Below are 27695 nucleotides of genomic sequence, written 5' to 3'. Positions count from 1 at the left end.
GGTTTCTGTAAGGCAGAATAAATCAATACGTTGATCAACTATTAAATCATTTACTAATAGGGACTTGGAAGAGAGACACCTAATGTTTAACAATCCACATTTAATTGTTTTATTTTTTGGTGCAGTTGATGAAGCTGTATTATTTATTGTTTTTGAATTTTTATGCTTAAATAGCTTTTTGCTGATTTTAGCTTTGTTTTTTGGTGGTCTGGGAGCAGGCACCGACTCTATGGGGATGGGGTTTTGGGGGGATGGCAGGAGGAGAGAAGCTGCAGAGAGGCGTGTAAGACTGCAACTTTTAAGAATAACTTTATTGATCCCAGAGAGAAATTCATATGTCTGTCATAGCTCATCTGCTATTTGTATGAGAAGTGAAAAGCCTGATGGCTGTGGTTACGACTGATTTTCTGTCCATTTTACAATGGAGAGAGGGGAGTCTTCCAGTACTGATGTTTTTTGTTTCACAAAGAAGTGGGTGATCAGAGTTGTTCAGGATGGCTTCTGCGGTGGTAACCGGTTAAGTGCCTAGTGGTGGTAAGACAGCAGCTTCTTTGACACTGGTGTACAGCAGACAAAGGGTTTTATTTTCTCTGGTAGGACAGTCAGTGTAATGTAATAATACCTCATTTCACTGTGTAAACACAGTATTTCAGGACGTTTGTGTACAATGATACAGAAATGTAAATGCAGTATAAATGTAAGTAGATATCTTGGTTTCACAGTAACCATTTTTATGTTACCTTAGGGGACTTTGGAAGCAGTGTGTGCAGGGCGGTGCCGCTGATTACAGTGTCAACACAACAGCAGCAGCCAAGCAAGGCAGCAGTGGCTGAGCTCATGAAGCGCCTTGAGGTGACTGTTTAGAGTTGAAACAATTAGTCATTTTGATTGTTGGGTTTTCTCTGGATTGTTGTATAGTCTTTACCTCACAGTATAAAGCACCTCTAGGCAACTGTTTGTTGTGATTTGGTGCTATGTAAATAAAATTGAACTGATCTGAATTAGTCAAATCTGAAAATGTCTGAGCTGATGTTAAAGAGAACAAACGGTGAATAAATGACGATAAAAGCAATCTGTAGAGTAAAAGAAAATAACTGTTATCGTTGGTAACAAAAAAGTTTAATTGTCATATTTGTCCCAATATACACAGTTTTTTGTTACTTATAAGAAATCACCTCAAATTTAATGGGAAAACTGTTGCGTTTTTGCTACATAAATTAGTGGAAGTGTAACAGCTTTTAGAGTTTCTTGTGAAAGTAAGTGCTGCTGATGCAGGTGTGGTTTCCAGGCTTATGAAATGCTGTACTGGAATAGCAGCAGAAAGTGTTTTGCAAAATTGATGGCGGAGTTATCAGGTGAACTGGGCGTGAGCAGCATCATGGCAGAGATAAATAGAGCAGTGCTTTACTGATTTGATGGATGCTTCTATTCAGAGTTATGAAGCTGCAGTAGGTAGGAGAAGTCAAAACACCCCCTTTTATATGGCTGAGTACATGTATATACATTATATATCAAGGTGTACATTTGTATTTGTATATGCCTTTTTTTGCATGTTTGCATGCTGTATGTATTGCTAGAGACCTTTTAATGGTGTTTTGTTTTCAAGCACTGTTTTATGTTTGATACGCATATAATGCATTATTACTGCATTATATGCTTTTCATGATTTACTGTCTTTTTTTCTATATTTCATGTCAAGCACTATGCTCGAGTACAATAAAGTTTATTTGGCTTAAAGTACCGAATAATCTATTTCATGTTTCACATGACCTTAGAGCTGCAAGGGTCAGGTGAAATCACGTTACAGTGATTGTAGGACTAGTTCTTTTCAGTTGGCTTATCACAGGACGCAGTTCATAAACCTGGATTAGGATATTCAGACAGACCGACATTACACCAGTGAATTATCTTCATTGATACCAAACTTCTCAAAACAGACTGTCAGACTGATTTACGGCGTTTTTGATTTGCGTTTCAGAATTAGCTCACGGGCTTGCCTCGTGTTGTGATTTTGTGGATTCTATCAAGTTTTATCTACTGTGTCTGTGTCTCTGTTATCTCGCTTTATGCTTTTCACCCCCCAAAGACACAAGAAAAATGAGTTTCACTCCATTTTTCTTCTTTCTTTTCTTCTGGCCTGGCAGCGTGCCACTGCGAGCACAGATCCTGCAGTGACACTGAGGGCTTAGATAATGAACACACACAGTCACACAGTAACACAGTGTTGAACCGGCGGCAGCCTGCGACGTCTTCACTGTATGTGATGCTGATATGTTTTGTGTGTGTGTGTGTGCGTGCGTGCGTGCGCGTGTGGCGGGTTTCATATTTTTCCCTCGAGCATGGGATTACTTTGATTGACAAGTGTGATGGCTGGTTACCACCGTCTTGGTTTTTACAGATGCCACATGAATTGGTCATGTTAGGATTGCTATAGCAACAGCTTCATGGCCTGTCTCACCTTGATATTAGTGGGATACCATGTTTAGTCCACTCATGCTGTTATTCTGCCAATCTGTCAGTCAGTCTGAATCAGTTTGAGACGCTTGTTAGGCCGGCTGCCTGGGAAAATGATAATTATTACTATGATTGCAAAGCATAGCCATGTTGGGCGCTCTTTGGTTCCAAGTACAGCACAAGGAGATGGGGACAAAAGGGGAGATGGTGGGAAAGGTGGTTTCTGATGTGGTGGGTGGTGCTGAAAAAGAAAGCGGCTGAAACCAAAGGGAGAAATTCAGACATGCAGGATGTTAAGTATTCTTTGGCAGGTCGACTCAGATGAGAAGGGATGTCGCAGAGAAGAACCCCAGATGAAGGCAGAAGATGGTGATTGGACCGAGTTCATTAGAGTTCATTACCTGAAAGTAGGCAAGCTAACTAAAATAAAAAGAGGACACACTGAAACAATGTTGCAAGGTTACAAAATTTAGTGAAACAACATAAAAATATTCAGGAACGTTAGTTTTAGTCGTAGGCTTTGGTGTATCTGTTTATTGAGATTTGGGATGTCTGTGTGCCGTTCAGTCGCCTGCCTTTAAAAGGTGCTTTGGTTATATTGTAACACCTACTGTATGCACAACTTCTGAACAATATTTGCCCTCCATATAATAACATTTAAAAAGACTAAAATGAACACAGCAAACATAAAAACTAATTAAAATCAAACATTTTTAAGCAGTAAAAATTAAACTGAAATGACCCCCTACGCACCACCCACCCATCCACCCCAGAGACTCCTCACTGGTGGAGGTAAACTGATGGCTCATGGAGACTTTAGACGAGGTGCCCTGGACAACCCAGATGAGATGGAGATGAGGAAGAGAAGGATTTCCTTGCCGTGAAGTTTCAAAGGGAAAGTGGAAGATCACAGTGGATTAAAAGATTGGTTATAAGAGGCTGATTGGCTGTGTGGACAGATAGATTATTGAATGAGGTGAATTTGACAGCGTGGGAGAAGTGCTGAAGCGAGAACAGGCCACGTTACCGACTAATGTCCCTCCTGGCTTCCAGCCTTCTTCTCTACACATTATGTTCTTGAGCTTAACCAAAGTGTGTGAGCACACTCGTTTCTGTGATCTTTGGTAGTGGTGATAGTGAGTAGAGCTTGCTGATGTTTGCAGGCAGCTTTTCTGAGAGGACTTTGCCAGTGAGTTGGCGTAGTTGCATCCCAGTTTGTGTAGCTTTGTGTCTTCATCCTCAGCACGGTGGATGCATCCATCATTGCAGGCAGTTTGGCATCAGCTAGTTCTTTAACAGTGCTCTCTCCTGCCAGGGTCAGCTCATTATATCCGTGTTGTTCAGTATTGTTTCTTTGTATTGAAGGCTCTCAAACTCCAGCCTTAATATTAGCTTCCTCTCATTGATCATGGTCTTCTGTAATATATATAGTTAAGTGTTCATTCATTCATTTTGCCAAAGATTTACTATGCAGTCACCAAATGAATGTTTATTGTAAGTAATTTAAGGCATTCTGTTAAATTCAAATTATATGAGGTATTCAGTAGGAAGAATGGCAGCTTCTTCTTTTTCTCATGTTTGTTTGAAACAAACATTTTTCCTTCTGGTTTTTTTGCCAAGAAATAATCTGAAATAAGGAGGGAAAAAAAAAAAAGAAAAGCTCACTGCCATCATCACGTCCTGTCAGGTGTGCCTGCAGGACTGTCACACTGGATCTGGTAGTAGTAAATCAAACATTAAGCCCAGTTACAACTCCTGGATTTCACATGATATCACTGATGGAGACCCTCACTGAAGTAAGAATGAATGTCTTTGTTTTGTAGGGGTCACAAGATAAGATTTCAACTCTAATTTTGTCTGCTTTGGGTTCTTATTTCATGTTTGTTTGTTTGTTTGTTTGTTTTTCATGAACCGGGTCATAAACTCCCTCAGACTTTTCTGTTTGATACAGATTCTTTATGATTTTGAGCTTTTTAAATTGTGTTGAATTTTCTGGCCCCCGTGTCTCTTCCTGCAGGTTAACGGACCTGTCAGGCTCTCTCACAGATGGTCCATTCAACTACAAGTACAAGACCAAGTGCACTTGGTTAATAGAAGGATTGTAAGTACCACTGTTTTTATCCTCCACATGTCATCATTAATCTTTCTTACTTCCACTTGGATAAAGTGTATCTGTATCTGACTTAAGGGCTCTAGATAAGGAGAACTGTATTACTCTGTAAAAAGAAGGTGTTTGTCTGTCAGTATAGTAGCTACTGTGCTCTGGAGTTGCTGCACCAACTGAAAGTGCTATATTTGTTATTTTATTCTCTTGTTGTGGAAATACAACGATTGCTTGCACTAAATGTAGTATACAGTGTTGGACCACCATGTAAAAGTCACAGAATGACAGCAAATTATTTTCTAACACAGTTTGTAAGATTATACATTCATCTGGATGCTCTGGCTTGTTAGCTTAGCTCTGGGCAAAGCAATGAAGATTCCCGTGACCACCATGGGAAATACTGAAGCTGCCCTTCATTATAGACTCAGTAATATATTGGTAGCATTATATATGTAATGACTTATTTTACTACAGTAGCTGCATTTATCCCTGAGAAAAACTGACTCACAAGTCAGTTAAAGCTGATTTAATTTGTATAACCTGAAATCACACACTTACCTCAGAGGGCTTCAAGTACTGGATGGATTGCCAGGAGATTTGGTGCAGATATTCATGGACTGTGAATGAAAATGTGATTTTCAGACTTCTTTGCACAACCACAAGGCTCCATTGTAGCAGGCAAAAGTGCTTTTGTGCATGCTTTGCCAACACATTTCAACTTTCAACTTGCCATGTAAATGGGACTCATGGTACTGCATTTAGGAGCGTTTGCGTAGGTATTTGGTGACAGAACAGAAAAGATAGCATAGTCCAGATGTTTGTGGTCTCCAGAAAATGATTTTTAGAGATTTTGTTGCCACCCTCGACTTAACTGGCGCATGCAAGGAAAAGCAAATGACCCTCCTTGAGAAATATCAAAGTTTAAAATTACAGGTTGCTATGAAATCTCATTCTAGATCTTTATCACATTAATCATCATTAGGCATCATATGGCAGACAGTGATTAGAAACTTGGTGTTTACCTTCACAGTTTCTCAAATCCTCTAATTATCGTGTGCAGGTTTACCTAAAACTGGAGTAAAAGATAATTTCATTGTTCTGAAACCAGAAGCTTTACAAAACCAGGCTACTAATAATCTGCATGTCAATAAATACTGAGCCAAATGCATCTTCTGGCAGCTTTGCATTATAGAACAAAGATTTTCTGTGCTGGGTGTGAATCTCTGAACTGCTGATTAATGATCATAACCGCAGACTTTATGGCTAGCCGAGATGCTTTTGTAAAGTAAGAATCATATGAAGCATCCAGGTAATATGTATTTATCAAGTGTATGTTTGTCACATCTATTTATTCTGCATTCCCTCTCTCCCTGTGTCCCAGCCCTAATGCTGTACTCAGGCTGCGCTTCAATCACTTTGCCACAGAGTGCAGCTGGGACCACATGTACATCTATGATGGAGACTCCATTTATGCCCCTTTGATTGCTGTCTTCAGGTGAGCACCTGCTATTCTGAATAGGAGAGCTGTGCAGTGGAGGAAATATGGAAATGACTCAGGTAGCCTCTGGCGCTGCTTCAAAAGTGCCACTTGTGCAGTCAAATGACTCCACATACGGCCAAACAATAGACCTCATAATTGCTGCCTTGCCACAATACAGCAATAATAGAAAGAAAATATTGCAGTTACTCACATTATCCCTGAATGCCACTTATTATTTATTGCCTACTTTTTTTTTTTTTCTCTCCAAAGAACAATCTACAAGCGTGTGGGTGGAAGTCTTTCATTTCATGCAAATTCATTAAAAACCGTAATACCACAATATTTTACCAACCTCCCACTTATTCTAATCTATTGAGGCTTATCTCTGGTTAAGAGTTCAGTCGTTTCTGTAAGGAGCCAATTTGGACTATTGCGAGAAAAATATAATCTGCCATTTGATTATACATAGTCTCGACTTGTATAGCATTATTACCTACAGTAAGTAAGCTTAAATTGTTCCTTACGGATGGGTACATGCACTTTGCATTGTAAAAATAAACACTAGTTGCAGCAGGGAGCTCAGGCTCAGTGTGGGCAATGGTACGTTTGCAGTGAGTTGCATGGATTAAAAGTGACACTGAAAAACATCATCAAACAAAATTTAATATGCCTCCGCACTGCAGTGTTGTTTTACTTTAAGGCTAATTACTGTCATATATTTTCTGTGGAGTGGCAGTGCTTTCAGGCTAGAGCCCATCATACACAACAATATTTCAGAAAACCTTCTGTTACTATTACTTCAGGGCCACAGGGGCTGTCTGCCTTTGCATGTCTCATCCTCTCTCTCTCTCTGTTAAATCTTTTCTCAGCGGTCTAGTGGTCCCAGAGAGCAGAGGGAACGAGACGGTTCCCGAGGTTGTGACGACGTCCGGCTACGCTCTGCTTCACTTTTTCAGTGATGCTGCCTACAACTTGACTGGTTTCAGCATCGCCTACTCGTAAGTCCAGAGAACTTCACTCTGTTTTTCCCGTCACCTGTTCCTGTGTCTTTTTCCCCTTTACTGCCTTTCCTGCTTTTCAATCCCAGAGCAATAAATTCAGAAGTCATTAGCCAGAGAACAGCCTCTGTCAGCTGTTATCAGTGGTTGAATGGCTAAGAAGGGGATTATCACTGTAATAATTGATAATTCAAGAACAAGCAGCAACTTCCAGGTGTGAAAAATTAAATCAATCCTGCCGCCATAAACCTTAACTCCAGTAGTTTTCCTTACTAAACTAAATCTATCCCTCCTCCATGTTTGCACTGTTGGAGCATTTTTAATGGAATTATCTGACCAATGAGATGGCTTGCTGTGTTGTACAGCTAGTTCAAGAAGTTTGGGCTTCAGTTTTGGTGAGTACAACTCTGTTACTTAGCATCGAGTAGCGCTAATTATGAGTGCCTGTGTATTGTACGTGAACTATTACAGATGCAGCTCGCTGACCGAGCTTATAAGTCATAGCTCATCACTCAGGATGCTAGAATCTTGTCCAAAAAACCAACAAGAAAGCAGCCAAAACACGGAGACTTCATAATGTAAAGTCACCCACAAAAACAGTTGGTTGGCTCAGTCCATAGTTTATATTCAGTCAGCATAAATATTAAATAGGTAACATCTAGTTATCCTGTGGAAATGTGTTTATAAAAATCTCCATTAATGGTAAGATTGCAAGTGTAGATTCATAGCATTTTGCTAATATTGGAAGAGATTGGATTTGTGTAAATATGGGCACAAATCCAAGTGAATGTGACCCTGTTTCTATGTGCCCACTGTTTGACAAATTGCCTGGACAAAAGTGGCCAAAAATGTTTGGGTTCAGGATCATCTTTATAGTTCACAGCCCACAGGATCCTGTGCCATCTAAACACAAACTGGGACGTTTCTGCTAAATTAAAAAAAAAAAAAAAAGCGAACATATTTGTACTGAAAACTCAATCAAATACCAAATCCTAATTGAATCAACTTGTGTGCTTATTTGTGGCAGCAGATCAAATTCATCATCAGCTAATTGATTTGCAGTATCAGGCAGTGACATCAGCAGCTTACTAAGTGATTATTTTCACAGCAGCTACATTCACATTTTCTATGCAGCTAAAAAGAAAAATGGCTGCGTTATATTTAGGTGAGCTTTTACTGTCTGTGTGATTTCATTCGTCACTTATTGGAACCGAGGAAAATCCTGCAAAGACAAGTCAAAAAAAAGCTCAACACAGACAAAAAATCATGCAATAATCTCATATTATTATTTTCTTCATAATAATTTAATAACTTCAAAAATGTAGTTTGTCAGTGCACTCCAAAATTAAGCACATGTTAAGAGTTTTTGCAGCCTTTCATTATCCAGAGGTGCTAAATTTTGACTTCAGCTTTGAGTAGCGTTTTGTTCTCTGTGGAGAGAGAGGATCACAGATGATTGTGTGTTGGTGGCTGATTTAGTGAGCTTGAGCGCCGACTGGGCGACTCCCACTCATGTGGACCTGGTTATGTGGGGAGAAAAGCTGGAACGACGTATAACTGGCAGCTGTGTGGGGGGATTCTCCCCGGGGGGAAAACAAAAAAAAATCCAGATTTTTCAGCCCACCTAGCCTCTTGAATTCTGCCAGCCATGTGCACTGTTAGCTACACTAATGGTGTGTTCAGAGATACTGAATAGGGAGGAGACATGGCATTCATAGACCAGGAAGCCCTACAATGTTGCTCTATATAAAACCACAGATGAATTATACTCTCCAGCTGCAAATGGCAACAATAAGCTAGTCTGCTTGTCTGGCTGTCAGTTGCCGGTGGGCACAAAAGAATCCAAGGTCTTTTTTTTTTTTTTTTTAAAGCTGAAATATTTTCAGCTAGCACAGATGCTTTGGTCTGAACACACTCTGAGGATTCGAAGAAGGCCAAAAAAAAATACATCAAGATCAGGACAGGAAGTGAGTATAATCCAGTAGGCCTTATCCAACATCCGGAGCAGTGGCTGAAATCACCCTCCAGTTCACTAATTCACAAAAACATATTGAACACTGAACAGTCATTATGTGGCATCACCTGGTGAATGGCTCAACAATTATTTTGGTGTGTAAATTGTGGCACATTGTACTGTAATGGTAACAGTCAAACAAGGCAAGATTACAACCACACCTGCATTCATACCTGCAGAACTGATTAATTGATTATTTTATTAGATGAAGGTTAATGTTACCCACACTTTTCTGGCACTAGTGGAGCACTAACACGCATCTCCTTATCAGACACATTCGCACAATCCAGCAAACGCCCTCGCTGCCTGCGGCTCAGACCCCGTAGTTTTTTACATGTTTGGTTTCCACGTGCTCCTTTAGCACTGACACTATATTTGCATTAACTAGCTCTTCCCAACACACACTTGGGCTGAAGGTCGTTGACATTCCTCAACCAAGTAAAGCCTGTCAGACTATCCTGAGCATTAGCTCTTGTTGTATTTGAGGTTTTGGTTTTTTTTTTTGCATGTCTGTTTAATTTACTCCTCTGGTCTTATAGTTTTGAGACTTTGGTCTATATTTCGCTTCTATTCTGACATGTTGTAATTCACTCAGTGTTTCCTGCTCCTCTCTCTGTCTCACCTTTTGTGTCACTTTCATGCTACATTTTATTGATTAACAATAAGGAATAACCAATTTACTGTGTGGTTATTTAAAAACACAAGAAGCACTGAGAGCCAATTAAGAGAATACATGATCCAAGGGATGCATTTTTATGTTTTCTCTTTTGTGTTTATGATTGAGAAACAGGTTGTTGACTTATAATTTTTAAAGTTACAGGTCAGTTTGAGTCGAACACAAAAGTGTTTCTGACCACGAACAAAAGAAAAAAATGTCACCTGTTTTCACAAATACAGAAAAAAGTGGTTTAACTTTTAAACTGGAGTTAAAGCTGAAGTTTTTATGCATTTATAGCGACTTTTCTCTCATGTGCCTGGGGTTGGGGTTCATGCAACTGTATGTTTAGAATAGATACTTTATTCTAGCTAGAGCACAAAGCTAGTTGAATATTGTTTATTCTATAGGGGAAATACTTCTTCCTCAATGAACTTGTATGGGTTGGATGAAATTAGCAATTCTGCATTATAAGTATGGGTGAGATCATGCAGGGCTTTGTGATTAATACAATTTTAAAATTCATTATAATTTAACTGGAAGCCAGTGAAGGGAGGCGGGAGTCGGAGCGATGTGCTAGTTTCTGTTTGCTCTGTTCAGGGAGAGGTAGGAGGGACTGAGTGGTCGTAGTAGTAGTGTTAGTAAAAGTTATTGGTTGCTAGTCTATGTCTGAATTTTGCCAAGTTTTTCAGTTGGAAGAAGCAAGACTGGATGGGCTCAGAGATGTGAAATTCAAAAAGCTGCTCAAAAATGACAGCAGGATTCTCGATGGTTCAAGATGATTTGATGTGTGTTTCCTCCGTAGTGAAAATGTTGGAGCTGTAAATTTTACTATAAGTAAGAGAAGTGAGTACAGTTGCCTCTGTTAGTATTTCATGAGGCATTCATAGTATCTCAAGGCCACATGCAGATCTAAAAATAATATCTACCCTGTCACAGTCAGCTAGCCTCTTTTTCCCGTGGCTCTTCATAACCTTGAAGATGTTGTTTGACTTTCTGGCTAATTGTGCCTCCCGCAGGATAAACTCTTGTCCCAACAACTGTTCAGGCCGCGGCAGATGCGGCGCTGCAAACTCGGTCGCGGGACGCGTGTACTGCGAGTGCGAGGAGTACTGGAAGGGAGAGGCCTGCGACATCCCTTACTGCAGAGACAACTGTGGCAGCCCGGATCACGGCTACTGTGACCTGACCGGGGAAAAGCTGTGTGTCTGCAACGACAGCTGGCAAGGTAAAAAAAAAAGCAGAGGGTTCAATTTGATTAGGGAATTAAAAACTCAGTGTAGCGATGCATTGTAAGTGAGGATTTTATTGTGGGGGATCTTGGCTTCATGTGGTGCAGACAGGATGGAAAGATAGGCACTTTGCCATGGAGCTGCTGTAATGGGCTTCCTGGAGTGACGACAGGAGTGGAGTGCAGGATAGACGATAACAGCAAGGAAAAGGATAGGGGTGGTTTAAAGTGCTATATCTGAACTTTGACGACCTTATTCATTAATTCATAAAGTGTTCATAAACCCAGTAAGCACTGATCTGGTAAGCATTTTATACACCGATGTCCACAACTGTAATTTCAAGTGGGGGCAAAAAAATCACTTGGAAATTTGACTTCATGTGTTTAGAGATGCTTCATGTTGGTAACATAATTCTGCCTGATTCAGTATTATTTTATGTCATAAAATATTAGATGGGATGCCTTTGGGAAATGTTCCCTAGTGGTGGGATACATATATCTACCATCATAGTTTTGTTTTATTTTTCCCCTCCTTTTTATATATTCTAAGCAGGAAGTAATTGTTGAATCAGAATATTCAGCCATCATTTATATTTTCCGAAGCCCCAGTTTGCTGCTAAATAGTTTTCCTCAGTGATTCATTCAGATCCACCAGACAAGGCAGTATGTTGAAATTTGATGAAGTGCTGCCCCCTCCTGGATTGCCAGTGATCGCGCAAGAAAAAGCAGGGAACCTTTTATATCCCACATCCTGTGTTTAATTTTAAAAAATACAATAAAAATCCTGTGTTTAATTTTAAAAAATACAATAAAAATCTCCAGGAATTAAGATGGGAAAAAAATAGGTGTGTTTTTAAAAAAGATGTAAAATATTGTCAAAAAGATTTCTACAGCTCTAAACACCTCAATGTGCCATAGTCCCAAACTGTAACCAACACAGTGATAAACTGCAGGCTAAGCTGTGGTTTTCTAACAGCGTACATGGCAGTTGACTCTTAATTTTTTCATAATAGATGTGTATTTATTATAACTAAACAGACCAATCTGAGAGGTACTATAGTAGGAGCATACTACTATTCATACTACAACACTACTACAGTAAATAAAGACCCATCTTCATCAACAATAGGAAAAATTATTAAAGTTATTTCATCTTTAAGACTTAAGCTGAAGGGTTCTGTTCTGGTTCGCCCTGAAATGATTTTCCTCTGGCCTTTAATTGTGTTGGTCAGGTGAGATTATTGTGGCGTGAGCTGTCCAGCTTTGGATGTTTCCTATAAAGATGTTTGTCCTCTCTTGGTTATACTGGAACCAAATAGTCCTAAAATCAAAGACATGTGTGCTAGCAGCAGTGTTTGCATGATTTGTGCAAAGAGACATTGGTACTGCTTTGACAACCACAAAACAAACGTTATCTCTACAAACGCCTGCCTGACTCGCATCAAACAGTCTGGGTAGATTCGAGTGTACTGTCCCTTTATATGACATTGAACAGGTCAGATTCTGGGGGTTTGGGCAGGATTCGGCCTGTTATGTCTACATATACATCATAAGCTGTCTGAATAAAGGCTGGAAGTGAAGGCAGCAGAGTGATGTTTGTGTGTCTGTCTGGTAATGAATGAGGTGGAGAAGGATGCACGGCCTCAGAGCAGCCATCAGAAACACAAACAGGCTTTAAATAAAGGTACTGGTCACCATGGCAACCGCCAGTTGGCAACACACACACACACACACACACACACACACACACACACACACACACACACACACACACACACACACACACACACACACAAATGTCATTGTGTTAATGAAAAGACCATATTCCACAATTTGTCCTTCGCTCTCCTCTTCCCACCACCAGTATTTGAACGCGTCTGCGAGCGTTTCTCATTTGATTCATCTTCTCATGTCTTGACCCACCTGCACCTTTAGAAAAGCCTCAGTTATGTTAATCTCTCTCTTGGAGGCTATATTGTATTCTTTGACTGACACGTGATAAACTCTATGTGGTCCGTCTGTTTTCTCACGTTTAATTAAAATACGTTGATGTGTTTCATTGATGTGTTTCAGAAAATAAAAAGATTTTCAATTATATAAATAATTAGAAGAAAAACTGTTCAATAAATGAAGCATGATTATTGAAACTGAAGAAGGCGAGGCAGTGAAGAAGAGTCGAAGGGTTTGAGGAAATAAGGAAAGGAGAAGAGATAGAAGGTTTGAAGGAAATCAGAAAAAGGAGAGAAAGAGGAAAAAAGCAAGCGCAAGGTAAAGACAGAAGGGCTGAAGGAAAAGTTTAAGCTTTAGAAAACAAAGGGCAGATGGAGTGAAGCTAAAATTGATGTGTGTTTTACTAAGATTTATTTTAAAGCGCTCTCCTCTGTTCATCATCTGTTCTGTAAACAAGCTCGAGTTTGTGCTTTTGGTGCCTTTTATAGAAGAACCAGTTGGTGGCGCCAAAGTCAAAACAATTAAAAAATAAACACCTGTTCAGGTTGTACCCCGCCTCTCGCCCCAAAGCAGCTGAGATAGGCTCCAGCCCCCCTGAACAGAAAGATCCATTGATTGATGTCGGAAATGTACTTGAAACTGCGACGAGAAAACTGAATTATTTCCCCTTTACTGCCTTTAAAATAAATGATTGTGCACAGTGTTTGTTGGAACTCCAAAAAATGGTATGTAAGTGAAATGTGTCCCGCTGCCTCCCTCAGGTCCAGACTGCTCTCTTTCCGTTCCCTCCACCGAGGCTTTTTGGGTGCTGCCCAGTATTAAACCATCTGCTCAGTCTCTGGGCCGGGCGTCCCATCGGGCTCTGGTGCATTCCGGGTTGATGTGGGTGGTGGGAGGTTATTCCTTCAACTACTCCAATTACCACATGGTCCTCAAGTAAGACACATCCAAGTCGACTGCGCGTGTATTTGAGCTTTTGTGCCTCTTTTCACTTTTTTTTTCTCTCTCTTTACAGCTACAACTTGGAAACTAGCACATGGGATGCGGTGCCCGTCAGCAGCGGCCCTCTCTACAGATACGGACACTCGCTGGCTCTGTATCAGGTAATCCAGCTGCAGCTTTTCCCCCAAAACAAAAAACAGTGTTATGTGTTTGATACCACGCCATACATGAGCACAGCAAGACTAAAATCAGAAAAGTATTTGTTCTACACTTTTACTAAAGTTACTGAGCTGGTTTCTTAAAGTTTGTCTCAATCAAAAAGAAACTAACCAATCAGCTTTTTGCACAGCTTCTTCATGTGCTCGAGGGGTTTAGTCGATTAACAGACGTGCTCAGTACAGCTGCTGAAATTAAAGAATTAACTGACTTCTTTGAGTGATTTCTTCTCTTTCTGCATTTTGAGAAATATTAAATAAGTCTGCTTTGACATTGTGCAGATCGTTTGTTGGAAAAAAAATAGCCCAGCAACAAATTGGCTGGAAGGATGTGTGGTTGCAGTCGGTGTCTAGAAACGTCTCTCGCTCTCTGAAGTTATATGCAGTCATTTTACAAGACTGAGGCATTTCTAGGAGACTGGCCCCATAATTCAGCTTACCTATAAAGAGATGAGAACATCAGAATCATCTGTGTGTCTGCTGTAGATCAATCACATCACAGCCAGGAGCATCAAATGATGTGTCACTGTCCAAATACTGGGACACTGGCTTTTTTTTTTTAGTGTGGAAGGAGTCGTTTAATGTGGAGGACAGGGGGGAGAATGAAGACAAACATCTCTGTCCTGCTGCGCTGAAGGTGAGATTTGATCCGGAGGAGGTCAGAGCGCCTGACTGAAGCTGGCTGATGATTTGTAGCCTGCAGTAACTCTTGGCTTGTTTACTGTACACACAGCTTTAACTTCAAACCCGCCCTGTTACTGTGAAGGTGGATGAAAGGAATTGCTTTGCTCCGTCGGCAGAGTTTCTTTTGAAACATCTTTGACTTGAGGACAAAGCAGACATAAATGTTTTATTTTTGCTTTTATTTTTCCGTGAGACCCTCTGACTCTTCACCTCTCCCCCTTCCTTTTCATGCCTATTTTAGGTGACTGTTCTATAGCTGCAGAATACTGATGCTTAATGGTTGCATGATAAGCTGCAACAATGGGGGGGTAACCCCCCCGCCCCCAGTTTACAGCTCGTATAATGAATATATTCATATATAAAGGAACTGACTAAATATTTACCATGCTACAGGTGTTTGTCAGCATAAAATGCATTAATAGGTGATGTTCACAAGGTTTACAGCAACTGTGTTCCTGCAACAGCACCCGCAAAGACAAGTGATCTCATTAGCTGGTGCTAACAGTCACTACATTAAAACCACCTGCCTACTGTTGTGAAGATCCCTCTTGTACTACCAGAAAGACTCTGGTCCTTCAAGTACTTCTGGTATTTTCCATGTGTTGTGGCACCAGAAGTGTGCAGCAGATGTTTTTGGTCCTTATTTGGGTTTGCACTGATCAAAGATCAGCAGTGGTTTTTAATTAATGACATCCTGTCTTTGTTGGGCCCAGTGGTTTCTGACCTTGCTGCAGTGATCAGTGTTGTTTAGTTGCTGAGCACATTTCCCACTGCTGATGATGGGTATGGTCAGACTACTGAAGTCTTATTGCTATTAGACAATCTGGGGACCCGTGAGGTACTCTGCTGACCATTAAAGCTGAGACAAAACTCCAGAGTACTTCCACAAACATCATCCCATCACTCTAAAATGAAATCTGCCTTTTGTTTCTCTTGTGCAGGATGATATCTACATGTTTGGTGGGAAGTTGGAAGCTGGACCTGCTAATGTGACAGATGAGATGTGGGTGTTCAACATCCCCAGGCGCACCTGGTCCCTCAGAAAACCGGTCCCGTCACCTCCTTACGCCCTGGAGGGACACGCGGCACATGTGGTGGAGCTGGCCAACGGCGAGCCGGTGATGCTCATCATTTTTGGCTATTCGCCGATCTACAGCTACATCAACAAAGTTCAAGAGTACAGCATCAGTAAGTGCACCTGCTGAACACATTGCAAACATATCGTCTTTCCTTGGTGACTTCTTAATTGGTTATTAGTGATGTAAGTTGGACCCGAGGACATTGTCACACATTTACCTGCTCTTTGGCTTGACTTGTCCGACCAGATGGGCCATAATTAATGCTTTGAAAAGAAACTTATTTTCCTTTTCTTGCTTCCTTCTAGTGTTGGATGCTCATATTAAATCTGGGCAAAGTTTTAAGTGATGAACTAGAATCTTTCCACTTGCCCTTCAAGTTGGCAGGTTTAAGGTTGTCTGAATTGGGACAAGATGAGAATGTGCTGAATTTTCTTCTGTCCTTATTGTGATAAGTTAAAAACATCTAGATTTAATGAAATGTCTGTTAGTTTTTGGTGCACTGGTGAAGGCAGAATGAAAATGGTTGTTTTAATAATTTTGGTGTTTATAGGTTAGCAGCCTTCGCTCCGAAGCTCGGAAACGATGTCGGGTTTGTCGTTTGTTCAGTACTTGTAAGTTATGGTGCTTCTCTGGCTTTGCTTTGCTTTCGGGGTATTTAATGGTTTCTTGCAAGCCTCTCTGGACTGGGCATATTGTTTTATGCATGGCACAATAATAAAATCCAATAAATCAAACCAGAATGAGATTACAGTATGGAACTGAAAAATGAGCAGAATGCATCTGTGTTCATATTCTTGTGATTGGAATGAGCTGAGATTAGCAGTTGTTATGAGATTGTACTCTATCAAAGAAAGTATTGTGTGATTCGGTTGAAAATAAGTATTAAAATCATGGTATACATATTGTTGGAAAAGATAGAGTTTCATGTAATTACCACACAACACTCAGCCATGTGATAAACAGCCTCATCTTTCATTTGTTTGTTTTGTCACGGCCCGAAGACCAAAATATCAAATCAGACTATCCAAAAACTGAGACCCAGAACACGCACGGCTCCTGAAATCTGCGTCTCAGCTTCTTCTTTCTTCTGTCAGACGTGAGACGGGTGAACCTCAGGTTTACATCTCCAACAGTTCTCTCTGAACACTTCACTTTAAAGAAACTAAAATCATCTTATCTGTGAGGCATACCTCCTGAAGCTTCTACTGTAGTGTGTGTGTTTTAAATTTCCAACCAGAGAAGGCTTTTCTGAGGAGTGCTTGCAGTTTTGCAGTGGTTAGCGCTGTGGCCTGACAGCAGGAAGGTTCTGTGTGAGGTTTCCACTCACAGTCCGTGTATGACAGGCTGATTACTGATTATAAACCGGCTGTGCTAGATGCAAATGTGAGCTTGCATAGTTGTCTGGGTAGACTACAGCTGCACTGCAGCCCTGTTTTGTTGAGGGGCTCAGAAAGTAAGTGGATGGATGTGGCTCCCTGGCTGTGGGAATGCTCGGGAGAAATGATCTAGGGTGTCGTCTGTGTTGCATCTCCTTCTGATTTTTCTGACTTTTCTGTTTGATAGTGTATTTTGTAAATATATGAAAAAAAGCTCAGAGAGAAATGATTTTAACAATGATGCTTGTGTTTTTCAAACTGTTCTCGGCCTGGCAGTATATATCTGTGCAATAAGTATAAAGAAAATGCCCCCCCCACCCCCCACAATTTCCTACTTCCTGGACTGAAACCTGAATCTAACCCCATTCACTGCCTGTGTTTCAGTCTATTTAAGACTACGAGCTGGGCCTGATTGCTTGATTGCCTGCCTCACTGTCGTATAGCCCGTAGATGGCGGTGTTGCGGTGTTGTAATCCAGCTGATGGCGCTAGAGCCAAACGTTTGAGTCACTCTGGAGAGGAAAACACACACATGCACACATATTTACACACTTTCCACTAGACACACAGCTCAGACTGAAAAGCAAAGGTGTGTGCAGTTACACAAACTTGAAACACACCCCAGTGCACACAGAGTGGTCATTAAGAAGAGGTGGCACCTAGGCTGGATTGTCTGGGAGAAGACAATGATTAATGAATCCGCTGCATTCCCTCACTCTCGTACCTCCATGTCATCGTGATTTTCTCTTTTTCTCCCCCTCTCCCATCCCTCCTTCTGCATCCTCTCATCCTCTGCTCACATTCTTTTTTTTAAATCTCCCTCTGTATTTTTACTTTCATCCGCTGGCCTCAGCTTCTGACCCCTCTGTCCATCTCACCTTGCGCTCCTCTCCCTCACCTTTCTCCTTCCTTATCTCCCCTCAGACGTCTATCACTTTCATCTTCACCCACCTCCATCACTTCCCTCCTTCCTCTGTCTCTGACAGTGTCACAACACAAGTCTGCACTGAGCATCATTAGGCTTCAGAAGGAGCAAGAAGGAGTCAGTGCAAATGTGGAAATGAACAGAGGGGGAGTCGAAGCGAAGTGTAAAATATGAGGTAAAAGGATTTAATGACCACTCAGAGAAGAAGGTTCGCGGCAATTAGCCGTGAGAGATGTGAAAAGAGTTGACCTTCTCTTTTCTTGTCGTCACTTCGGTGCTGCTTTTCCTTCTATCACTGTTTCTCTTGTTCTTTTATGCTCATGCTTTTCTACTCCAGGTGTGCGGTTGGCTGTCAGTTGCTCACTGATTTTTTTTTTTATCCTGTCATTTTTCTTTTCTCAATTAAATACAGTTCAGTGAAGCTTTTTTTTTGGCAAAGTGCTTTCATAAAAAAGAAGAGAGAAATCAGACTGACAGACCACTAAATCATTTCAAGACTGATGTCAATAATTAAAAGGTGGGTGGGTGGGGGGGGGGGGCTTACATGATATTACAGCAAAATGATAAACTTTGTCAGTGTTTGCTGCTAAGGATCTGCCTTCATCTCATCCTAGACCTAGCATCCTCCTAAGTTACACCGGCCCTCTGCATGTCCTCCTTCACTGCATCCATGAATCTCCTCTGTGGTCTTCTTCTTTACATCTTACCTTGCAGCTCCATATTCAAAATCATTTGTCCAGTAGATCCACTATCCGTCCTCTGCACATGTCCAAACTATTCTCTAACTTTGTCTCTAAACTTCCTCATCCCACCATAAAGTCTCCTTGTCCTCTGTCCAGAGAGACGATTCATCAAATACCTTCTTGGGAGTTTCCCAATCATCTGTTCCCACCACCCAGAGCATGGCTTAACACCTCCATGCAACATTCTTCCCTCTTCACCTTCCACCATTTAATCTTTGCCTCTGCCTTCACTCACTTCCTCTTTCAATAATCATCAATAAATAAATAAACAGCATCAATCATCAAAAAACTAACAGAAAAAGACTCGGGGAGGGTGGCCATCTGCTGCCGTCTGCTGGGATGAGGGAAAGCAAAGACCAAAAAGAAGAGCATAAACAGACAGACAACAAACAGCATAACAATAAAGAGTGTGCATGTTGGTGGGCTGGTAACCACTGACCAGAAACATTCAGCTGTGGAACCAGAAATGCCTGCAAGAAGGTAATAGAGAGGGCAAAACATGATCTATGACACAAAAAAGTTAGTGACATGAGAGATTGCATGCAGAGTGAAAATGAGGTCATTTCATCTTCTGTTGGCTTGTAGGACATTATTAAACAGGTTGTGGGGAATGATCGTCCACAAAGCCACAAAGGCAACTAGAGCTGCTGCTGTTCTGCTGTCAGCAGTGCCAACATTTACAGCACGCTTCGACTTACGTTCAGACAGATTATTGACAGTAAAGACACGAGCTTTAGGTTCATTTGGATTTCTAAAGTTGGTGGATCCATATCACGTTTTTAATGAGCTTGTGCTACATAGGAATCTTTCTTTATTTTTAAATCATCAGTCTCAGTTCTGACCTCGGTCCACTCACTGACTCCAGACTCGCTCTCCTCTTTGTCTGCTTTCAGCACCACTCTTGGTCTCAGAGTCCAGAACGTTCTCCTTAGGCTTTATTTGTTTCCTTTCTTTTCTTTATTGGGGTTCCTCTGATGATGTAACCCCTGCCCATTTTTAAAATCATTTTCCATGCGCCTGAATTAATCCTGCCTATTTGACAGGATGCTTTTAAATGGAGGAATCTGTAACTCTCTATGGCCTCTCTCACTGCTTGGCTCGCTGTCTTCTCTCCTCTCTTTGCTTTATCTCACCTCTAGAATCAAAAGTGCTTTGCTTTTTGGCAAGCACAGTGAAAAGCCAAAACTTGCCAAAGCATAAAAAAAGCATTTTAAGTGATCAACTTTGATCTTTCCACAAGGGTGCACTCCATTAATCAGCCCTCTCTCTCTCCCCTTCACTGTTTGTTTGTGTCTCAGGGTCTAACTCGTGGCAGGTTGTGTCTCCTGGAGGTGCGGTGGTCCAGGGAGGTTACGGTCACAGCAGCGTGTATGATGAAGCCAGCGGCTGTGTGTTTGTCCACGGGGGATACAAGGCACTAAACAACAACAAATACGGCCTGGTGGACCACATGTACCGCTACCACGTCCACACAAGAACATGGTGAGAGCAGATTAACAGTTTTTCTTTTTTTTTACTTTGTAAGAAAAAAATTTGATGTTAAATAGATATGATTTGTCCTGCAACAAGAAAAAGAAACGCGCTTTGATGTCCATTGTGAACATAAGAGCTGTCTGAATCATTCTAACTCCAGTGATTCAGCTGCTGATCTTGTTCAGGGTTATATGGAGGTATGACCAATCCCATCATGCACTAGGTGAGCGGTTCTCTAATTGGGGTGCAGGGACTCCGTAGTGTCTGTGACCGAATTACATCAATAAACCAGGCAGAATGTGTCCATTACTCCCTTCCTTGTTATCTTTTGGCCATGGCACACCATGCAGTCTGTCATGAAATTGTGAATTTGCAGCAAAGTTCCTGCTGCTGCTGCATGGCTTGCCTTGACTTATTAGCCAGCTAGCTGGTGAGTGTTTAGAAATATGTGAAATACATTTAACCTAGCTAAAGTGGTGCTTGGATTATGTGCCTAATCACTTTAAATATTCACAAACTCTTCCTGGAGGAAGGAGCACTGTTTCCTGTCAGAAAGAGGAGAAGAAGGTGAGAATGGAAGGATCTGACAGGAGCTTTGACCTCAGGTGACCTCTGACAGATGGATGGGTGAAAGTGGATGCTGGGCTCTATCAGGCTCTTCCCTTTATTTAATGCACATGCACACAGTGCCCCCACAAGTATGCATACGTTAACAAATGCTCACATGTGCATGCAACCTCCTGTCTCTCTGTGCCTCTCACTTTCCAGCTGGAATTTGTTGCTGGAGTCGGGGTGTCACTTGAGCGGTTGGACTGCTGAAATTCCCAGACTGACTGGGAAGGCTGGGAATTCCAGTAATTTATACTTCTCCCTACCAATGTAAATATCTGTCAGCATAAAGCTCCCAACAGGTATCCCATGGCACAATAATCTCTACTATGTGACGTCTTTATGTTAGTGGTTTCCAACTGATTCACAGCCGTTAAATTACAAATTGTTAGGTCTAAAAGTATTTGGACAATGGCACATTTGTGCTTCTGTGCAACTCTACAGGTGATTTTTTTAGACAGATATATAGATACTTTATTGATCCAACAAGGGAAATTATTGGTCAAACATGTTGGTGGCAGTGTTATAGAATAGGCATATGAAAGGCTGCCAGTGGACCCAGGCTGCTAGTGTTTACTGATGATGTGACACACATCACTGTGGACTTTACTAAATGCCAAAAACAGATCATAAGCTGTGAAATTCGATAGGATCTGGTATATTTTTATTAAAAATAAACTCTCTTCTTACATACGTGTATATTCACTCCTATAAATGGCTGCTCTGTGGCGTACCCAGGATTTGCTCAAAAAAACCGGAGAACTGCTTTTTCTTATATTTCACCCTGGTCAATTGGATAACTTTGAGAACACACCAAAGCCTAACGATTTTTGCATCCCTGAGACAGTTCAAGTGTAGTGTCCCATCATGGCCAGGTCTCCTTTCTTGGGGGGGGGGGATACAAATTGTTTTGGTTAAATTGTACCTATAATTTTTTTTGTTTGATCAAAATGTTTTCAATATAAAGCCATTTTCAACTCTTCAACACAGCCTTTAAGTTGTAAAGAAGAACAGTTTTGTACTTTGTTGCCAATATTTTAGATTCAGTACATGATATACATTCCACTTCCTGTTTTAATACCATATTTAAAGTATATTCTGGATAGTCACAGCCTTTTCACAGTATAAAAAACTGCACTGTTCACACGTATAAAAAGTCTCAATGGAAGTAGTGTGTCTAGTTTACTGTGTACATTGTTACAGTATGAGAACATTTTAATCAGTGAACGAAGGTCAGTGTGTTTCCTCTAAGAAATGTAAGACAGAGAAAGTCAGCATTCCTGCAGTAAATGAAGTCACAGATAGTCACTGCAGTTGTGCTCAACTCTACAACCTTTGACCTCAGCGAGATCAGACACCACAGACCGAGACCTCCTACAATGTCAGCATAGTTTGTGTGTGTGTGTGTATGTGCGTGTGTGGTGGTCCCGTGAAAGAACAGTTGGTATGAAGGGCAGTCACCACAGGCCAGGTCACAACCTAAGACAGACGCCATCAGTTGCAGTACATGCCTCCATGGACACACATGTCACACAGACACACGTATACCTGACAAATTAATGCTTTCCCGATGTGTCTCACATTGCTGACTTACACTCTGTGTGCCTCCGTGTGTGTGTGTGTGTGTGTGTATGCACGCAGGTTAATCCTCAAGGAGAGTGGTTTGGCACGGTACCTCCATTCGGCGGTGCTGCTGAGCGGCACAATGCTGGTTTTCGGGGGGAACACTCACAATGACACATCCCTGAGCAACGGAGCCAAGTGTTTTTCTGCAGACTTTCTGGCTTATGATATCGGTAAGAACTAGTCACACATAAACAGATACTTTCTCAGAGATTGGTACTAGATTTTGAAGCAGATGTTGGAGTGAACACCTGTTTTCTTGTGCACAACATTTAGAGTTTGGCCACGTGGCGGGTAGGTTGTTCAGTTGAACACCTTGTCATGCCAGAGGCTTTTGTTTCTTCATGTATTCCCAAACTGACTCGATAATGTTGAGATCAGGGGTCTGTGGGTACAGGTGCTGGCCATAAAATTAGAATATCATGAAAAAGTTTATTTATTTCAGTAATTCCATTCAAAAAGTGAAACTTGTAAATTATATTCATTCATTACACACAGACTGATATAGTTCAAATGTTTGTTTCTTTTAATTTTGATGATTATTCTTACAGGCTGAAGAGACAGTGAGATACAGCCCTTGCTGTTCCCCTTGCTGTTCCCCTTGCTGTTCCCCTTGGTCTTCCTGTGTTTGGTAGAAGGATATGATTCTGGGTGTTGGGGTCATTGCTAAACTGAAAAATTACTTTGTGACAAATCTGACGTCTGCCTGATAGTATTAGTTATGTTAGTATTAGTTATAAAAGGTAGATATAGCTTCTGGGTCTGAAAAATGAAGCTAATGCAGAAGTAGCGTAAACCATAATTTTTTCACACCATGGCCAGCAGGGGGCGACTCCTCTGGTTTTGTGTAAAGATTGTGTAAAAGTTTATGGGAAAACCACCCTGCTGCTCACTTGGTGACCCCAGTAAACTCATTTCTGATGGTTTTAGGATCTAGGTGGTTTTAGGTGGCAGGACTTTGATCTTCTTTTTGTCTTCCATTTCCACTGGACTTCTATCGGTGACTTGTAATCAAATAAAAGGGATGCTATGCCCCCATATCTGCTCTCTGGGTGTTTCTACACTCCATATTTCACTATATTTCATATATATATATATATATATATATATATATATATAATTTTATCCACTCTACATATTTACCTCCATACATATGGTATTCGCAGGTAATATTAACTGCGGGCATTGCCTACACTAGCCACCCTTAAATATATATTCAACTCATACTGACCATCAGGCTCTATGTGGAATTCATTTGTTCTTATTAGTCATTCAGAGTGCTTTCTTCCATAAAGAAACACACATGCATCTGGTATTTGGAACTGATGTCCTGGTGTGAATCCAGTTTGTGCAGCAGTAGCATTTGATTAAATGCCCTTAATTGTGCATGGAGGAAGCTGCAACATTGCTGCACTGTAATAGAGCCAGAAAACAAGCTCAAACATATCCTTACAGGCAGAAGAGTGGTGTGAGAAAGAAAACAGGAGTGTGTTAGGCTGCAGAGACTGAAGTACAGGTATGAGGTATGGATGATTAAGGATCCCATTACAGGCTAACCAGTCACACCATAGACCAGATGGTTTGGGAATGTTACCACCCCTTGACAGGGATAGAGAGATACAACAATGAAGGGGGCTTTGGGGGAGGAAAATGGATATTACAACAACTCTTCCCAGGAGGGAAACAGTACGGGACAGATAGATTAACAGATAGAAGAAGGAAAACATAAAGATGCATCGACATTTATGGAAAAAAAGATCCTGAAAGAGTAGATGTCTGAATGAAAGAGAAACATGAACAGGAAGAAGCAGCAGGTCAGTGATGGTGGTTCTTTAACTGTACATTAAGGTTGCTAATAGTTGTCAAAGTCTTTTAATGCTGAAATAATTAGTTTCCTGCTAAAAAAAAATCATTCAAATTTATCTATCAGTATCAGTAGTCATATTTCATATTTCTCGTTACTCCTGTAAATAACATATAGGAAAAATACTGCTGAGGAAATGATTGAGATCAAGCATCAAGTGTGAGGAAGGTGATGAAATAAAGGAGAAGAGCACTAAAGAAGGAGAGAGGGATCTGCACAGAGTAAATGAAGTAGGGATTTAGGGAGGGCAGCGGAAGCACTGCGGACATGTGAAACAGAATCACCTAAAGACAATAAAGGCGTGCCAGGATGAAGATGATGATATGCTTGTGAACAAAAGGCAAAATAAAAGGTGATAAACAATCAGGCATGGGTTTACCGAGCGTCCCCGTCTTAATGAAGGTGAAAGCGAAATGGTTTCAGATGCTGTTCTCGCTCCATCAACACTTGCAATAAACGAGTGTATTTATGTGTCCCTTAACTCTGCGCAAACACCCCTGTCTTTGTAAATATCATAATTTATTCATTACTGCTTGTATCACCCCCAACTTTATTGTCCATTTTCCAGCCTGAACTTCCCACAGAGGCAGATAGAAGTTGGATTATAGTGAAGGGAAGATGAAAGACCAGCGGGAAAGAGGATGATGGCGAGAATCGTGAGCTGGAAAAAAGAATATGCTATAGCCAAATTATTAATCTTGTTTATAACTTTATTATTTTAGTGTATAACGTTTCTAATTCTGGTTTCTGGTTTTGTACAAGTGTCAATGTTAAGGCCTGCAAGCCAAATTGGGCCTTTCCATATTTTAATCTGGCCCACATGTTGCTTTAAGTTTGTAGTGCATTTTGTTCCACCGATGTGTAACTGTGGTCTGTACAGTGACACGAGCCCCGTGCACACAACAGACAGGTGCACCTCCACACAGCACCTGTCACATGGGCCTAGAGACCAGTCGGTAGAAAAACTGGAAATGGAGAACGTCGCATCTCACTGCTGAAACCAACACGTTTGAAAAGACACAGCTTTTACTTTGAAGGGGGACTGTCTTCGTTTCCACTTTGTGTTGCACTCTTTGTGCATATAAAATCCTTGGTGGGGTCTTCACTGTTGAGCTTCCAAGCCGCGATTTTTCCTCCTAGCCTTAACCTGTTATGTCACGCTGTGTGGCAGGGAGGATAGGACCCCAAAAATGCAGACTCCAGAAATGGGACGTATACTCAAAAGCACAGCTTTATTGCTGGAAACTAAATTATAAACAAGGAGCAGACCAGGAACTAAATACACAGAAGGATAAACAGGGAACAGGTAACAGGTGGGGAGCACAACTGAGCGCAACCACAGAAATGAGACCAGAAGTAAAACTGAACACAGAGGACAAGAGACTGAGTCTGACAAAGTAAAACAGGAAACACAGAGACAAGAACGCAGACTCGACACAGGAGGCAGGCATACAAATGAACGTAAACACAAAGAAGCAGAAACACAGAGGGAGGAGCTGAAAACTATGGTTAAATATACTCAAATGGAAACAAAGGACAAGAAACCCAAAACCAGGTAAAAAAAAAGGACCAGGACATAACCGTGGAGTTTTGGTGACCCTAACGAGACAAACATCGAGTAAAAAGGAAACTAAATTCAGTCGTCATACAGTTGGAAGTCCTCCTGACTCTGTAAAGGGACTTTTGTTGCTGTTAATGAAAACACATTGCCCATTATTTCTGTCCAGCAAAGTGGAACAACCGCAATTAAACGAAGTAATAACTGAGTTCTGGGCTTTCTGGGGAGGTTGACTACTTGTGATATCTATTGGAGTGATAACAGTCGTTAACAACTACACAACAGGCTGCTAACATTCAGAACCAGCGGCTATATTTATATAACCGACATGAATGTGGCCTAAATCCTAAATCTATGAATATTTCATAAGCATTGAAGAATTTGGTTTGGTTGAGGGTCAAAAGACTTGAACATCACTCTCTGTGTTAGGAATACTATTTAGCTGAAGCTCAGCATCCTGCATTATCTTGGCCGAAATAATAATTACTTTAAGGTAAAGAATGATCATATTATTGCTTCTTAGAAGCAATGTAAACAGGCTGCCTGTGTCAAAACAACAACAACAACAACTTGTCCACACGTACTCACTGCTCTGTAGCTCTTTCATCTGTGTGTGACAGTAGTCTCGAGTTCAACGGCAGTTTTAGGGGTTTTGCCCTGAATACAAACATATGCTGCTCTGGGATTTCCTTAAACAACCAGTGTTGTTTGTTTTCTTGTGAGAACAGTCTGAAGCTACACTGCGTTACACAAACCTACGACTTGGGGGTCATGACAGCCTGAGACAGCTGCAGGCTATTTTTCAGTGTGGCTCTCTGCTTGCACATTATAGTGGTCTCCCTTTAGAGGTTCCCAAGTGTTATAGACTTGGAGCGCATCTTCTACAATGAAGCCCTTTTAAAGCAAGGAAAACTGGGAAATCCAAACCTACCACAGAGTCAGAGTTCAAATGGGTTTACTGAAAATTCAAATAACAGAAGGATTTTGTTAGGTGAGAACAACACCTGATTGTGTGTGTGTGTGTGTGGGAGGGGACTGCTGTGTAGACAAGAGGAAAACTTGAGCAAGGGGAAACTAGGTGTGGGAAGCAGTAAGTCAGCTAGCACATTTAAGGAAACCAGGAACACACAGTGCTGGAGACTTTAGGTTCAACACACCCAGGATACCTTTCTGCTACCTGGCCTCACTTACCCTACCACTAGCAATCAGGCTAACCACTCACATGAAGTTGATCGTCAACTCGTTAAGTCAATCCAGGGCTTCCCTAGGAGCCTGTTCTTATAGGGAAGGGCTAAGCTTTAGCGGTGTTTGACCAGTTGCAAACATCATTAAGTTTACTGGCAGCAGAGCAGCACATTTTACAAAGGTTAAGCTATAATTTTTGAAAAATACAAAGCTTAAACAAATATTACAGCCTGAAAGCAGCGCAGTTGCTGCACACAGAGCTGCAGTTTAAGAAAAACGCTGTACTGTATGTGTAGTGTTTAAAAAGTGCTGTGTGAATGAGTGTGTGTGTTGGAAAAGCTTTGGAAACATGCTAAAATCCAGGACAGGTCTTCTATCATTAAGACACAGGACGATCTGACACATATATACAATCATGTATTCTCTTAAATATAAATATTGTGTGTGTGAAACAATTTTAGCTTTATTCTTTCAGCTGCAGCTTCTGCAAAATTAAACAATGTGAAAGCAGGTAAAGAACAAATATCAAAAGAA

At 41.1% G+C, this 27695-nt stretch overlaps 1 protein-coding gene across 2 annotated transcripts in view; it reads left to right on the top strand.

The window, feature by feature from the left end:
- The window catches only part of atrnl1a (attractin-like 1a), a 325565-nt gene that overhangs the window by 45605 nt on the left and 252265 nt on the right, over positions 1 to 27695 (top strand). For both annotated transcript variants that reach the window (XR_004021095.1, XM_030748010.1), the window contains exons 2-10: positions 4472 to 4555; positions 5940 to 6053; positions 6908 to 7036; positions 10725 to 10933; positions 13648 to 13822; positions 13902 to 13989; positions 15669 to 15915; positions 20148 to 20331; positions 22573 to 22727. Coding sequence is in view for 1 of the 2 variants with exons in the window: in XM_030748010.1 (XP_030603870.1) it covers positions 4472 to 4555; positions 5940 to 6053; positions 6908 to 7036; positions 10725 to 10933; positions 13648 to 13822; positions 13902 to 13989; positions 15669 to 15915; positions 20148 to 20331; positions 22573 to 22727 (1385 nt within the window). In the remaining variant the exon portion in view is untranslated. The remainder of the gene's footprint in view (positions 1 to 4471; positions 4556 to 5939; positions 6054 to 6907; positions 7037 to 10724; positions 10934 to 13647; positions 13823 to 13901; positions 13990 to 15668; positions 15916 to 20147; positions 20332 to 22572; positions 22728 to 27695) is intronic.

This window comes from Archocentrus centrarchus, chromosome 15, assembly GCF_007364275.1.
Source record: "Archocentrus centrarchus isolate MPI-CPG fArcCen1 chromosome 15, fArcCen1, whole genome shotgun sequence".
In the NCBI taxonomy this organism is placed as follows: Eukaryota; Metazoa; Chordata; class Actinopteri; order Cichliformes; family Cichlidae; genus Archocentrus; species Archocentrus centrarchus.
Note: the sequence above shows the minus strand (reverse complement) of the source record. Positions and strands in the feature narration are given on the sequence as shown.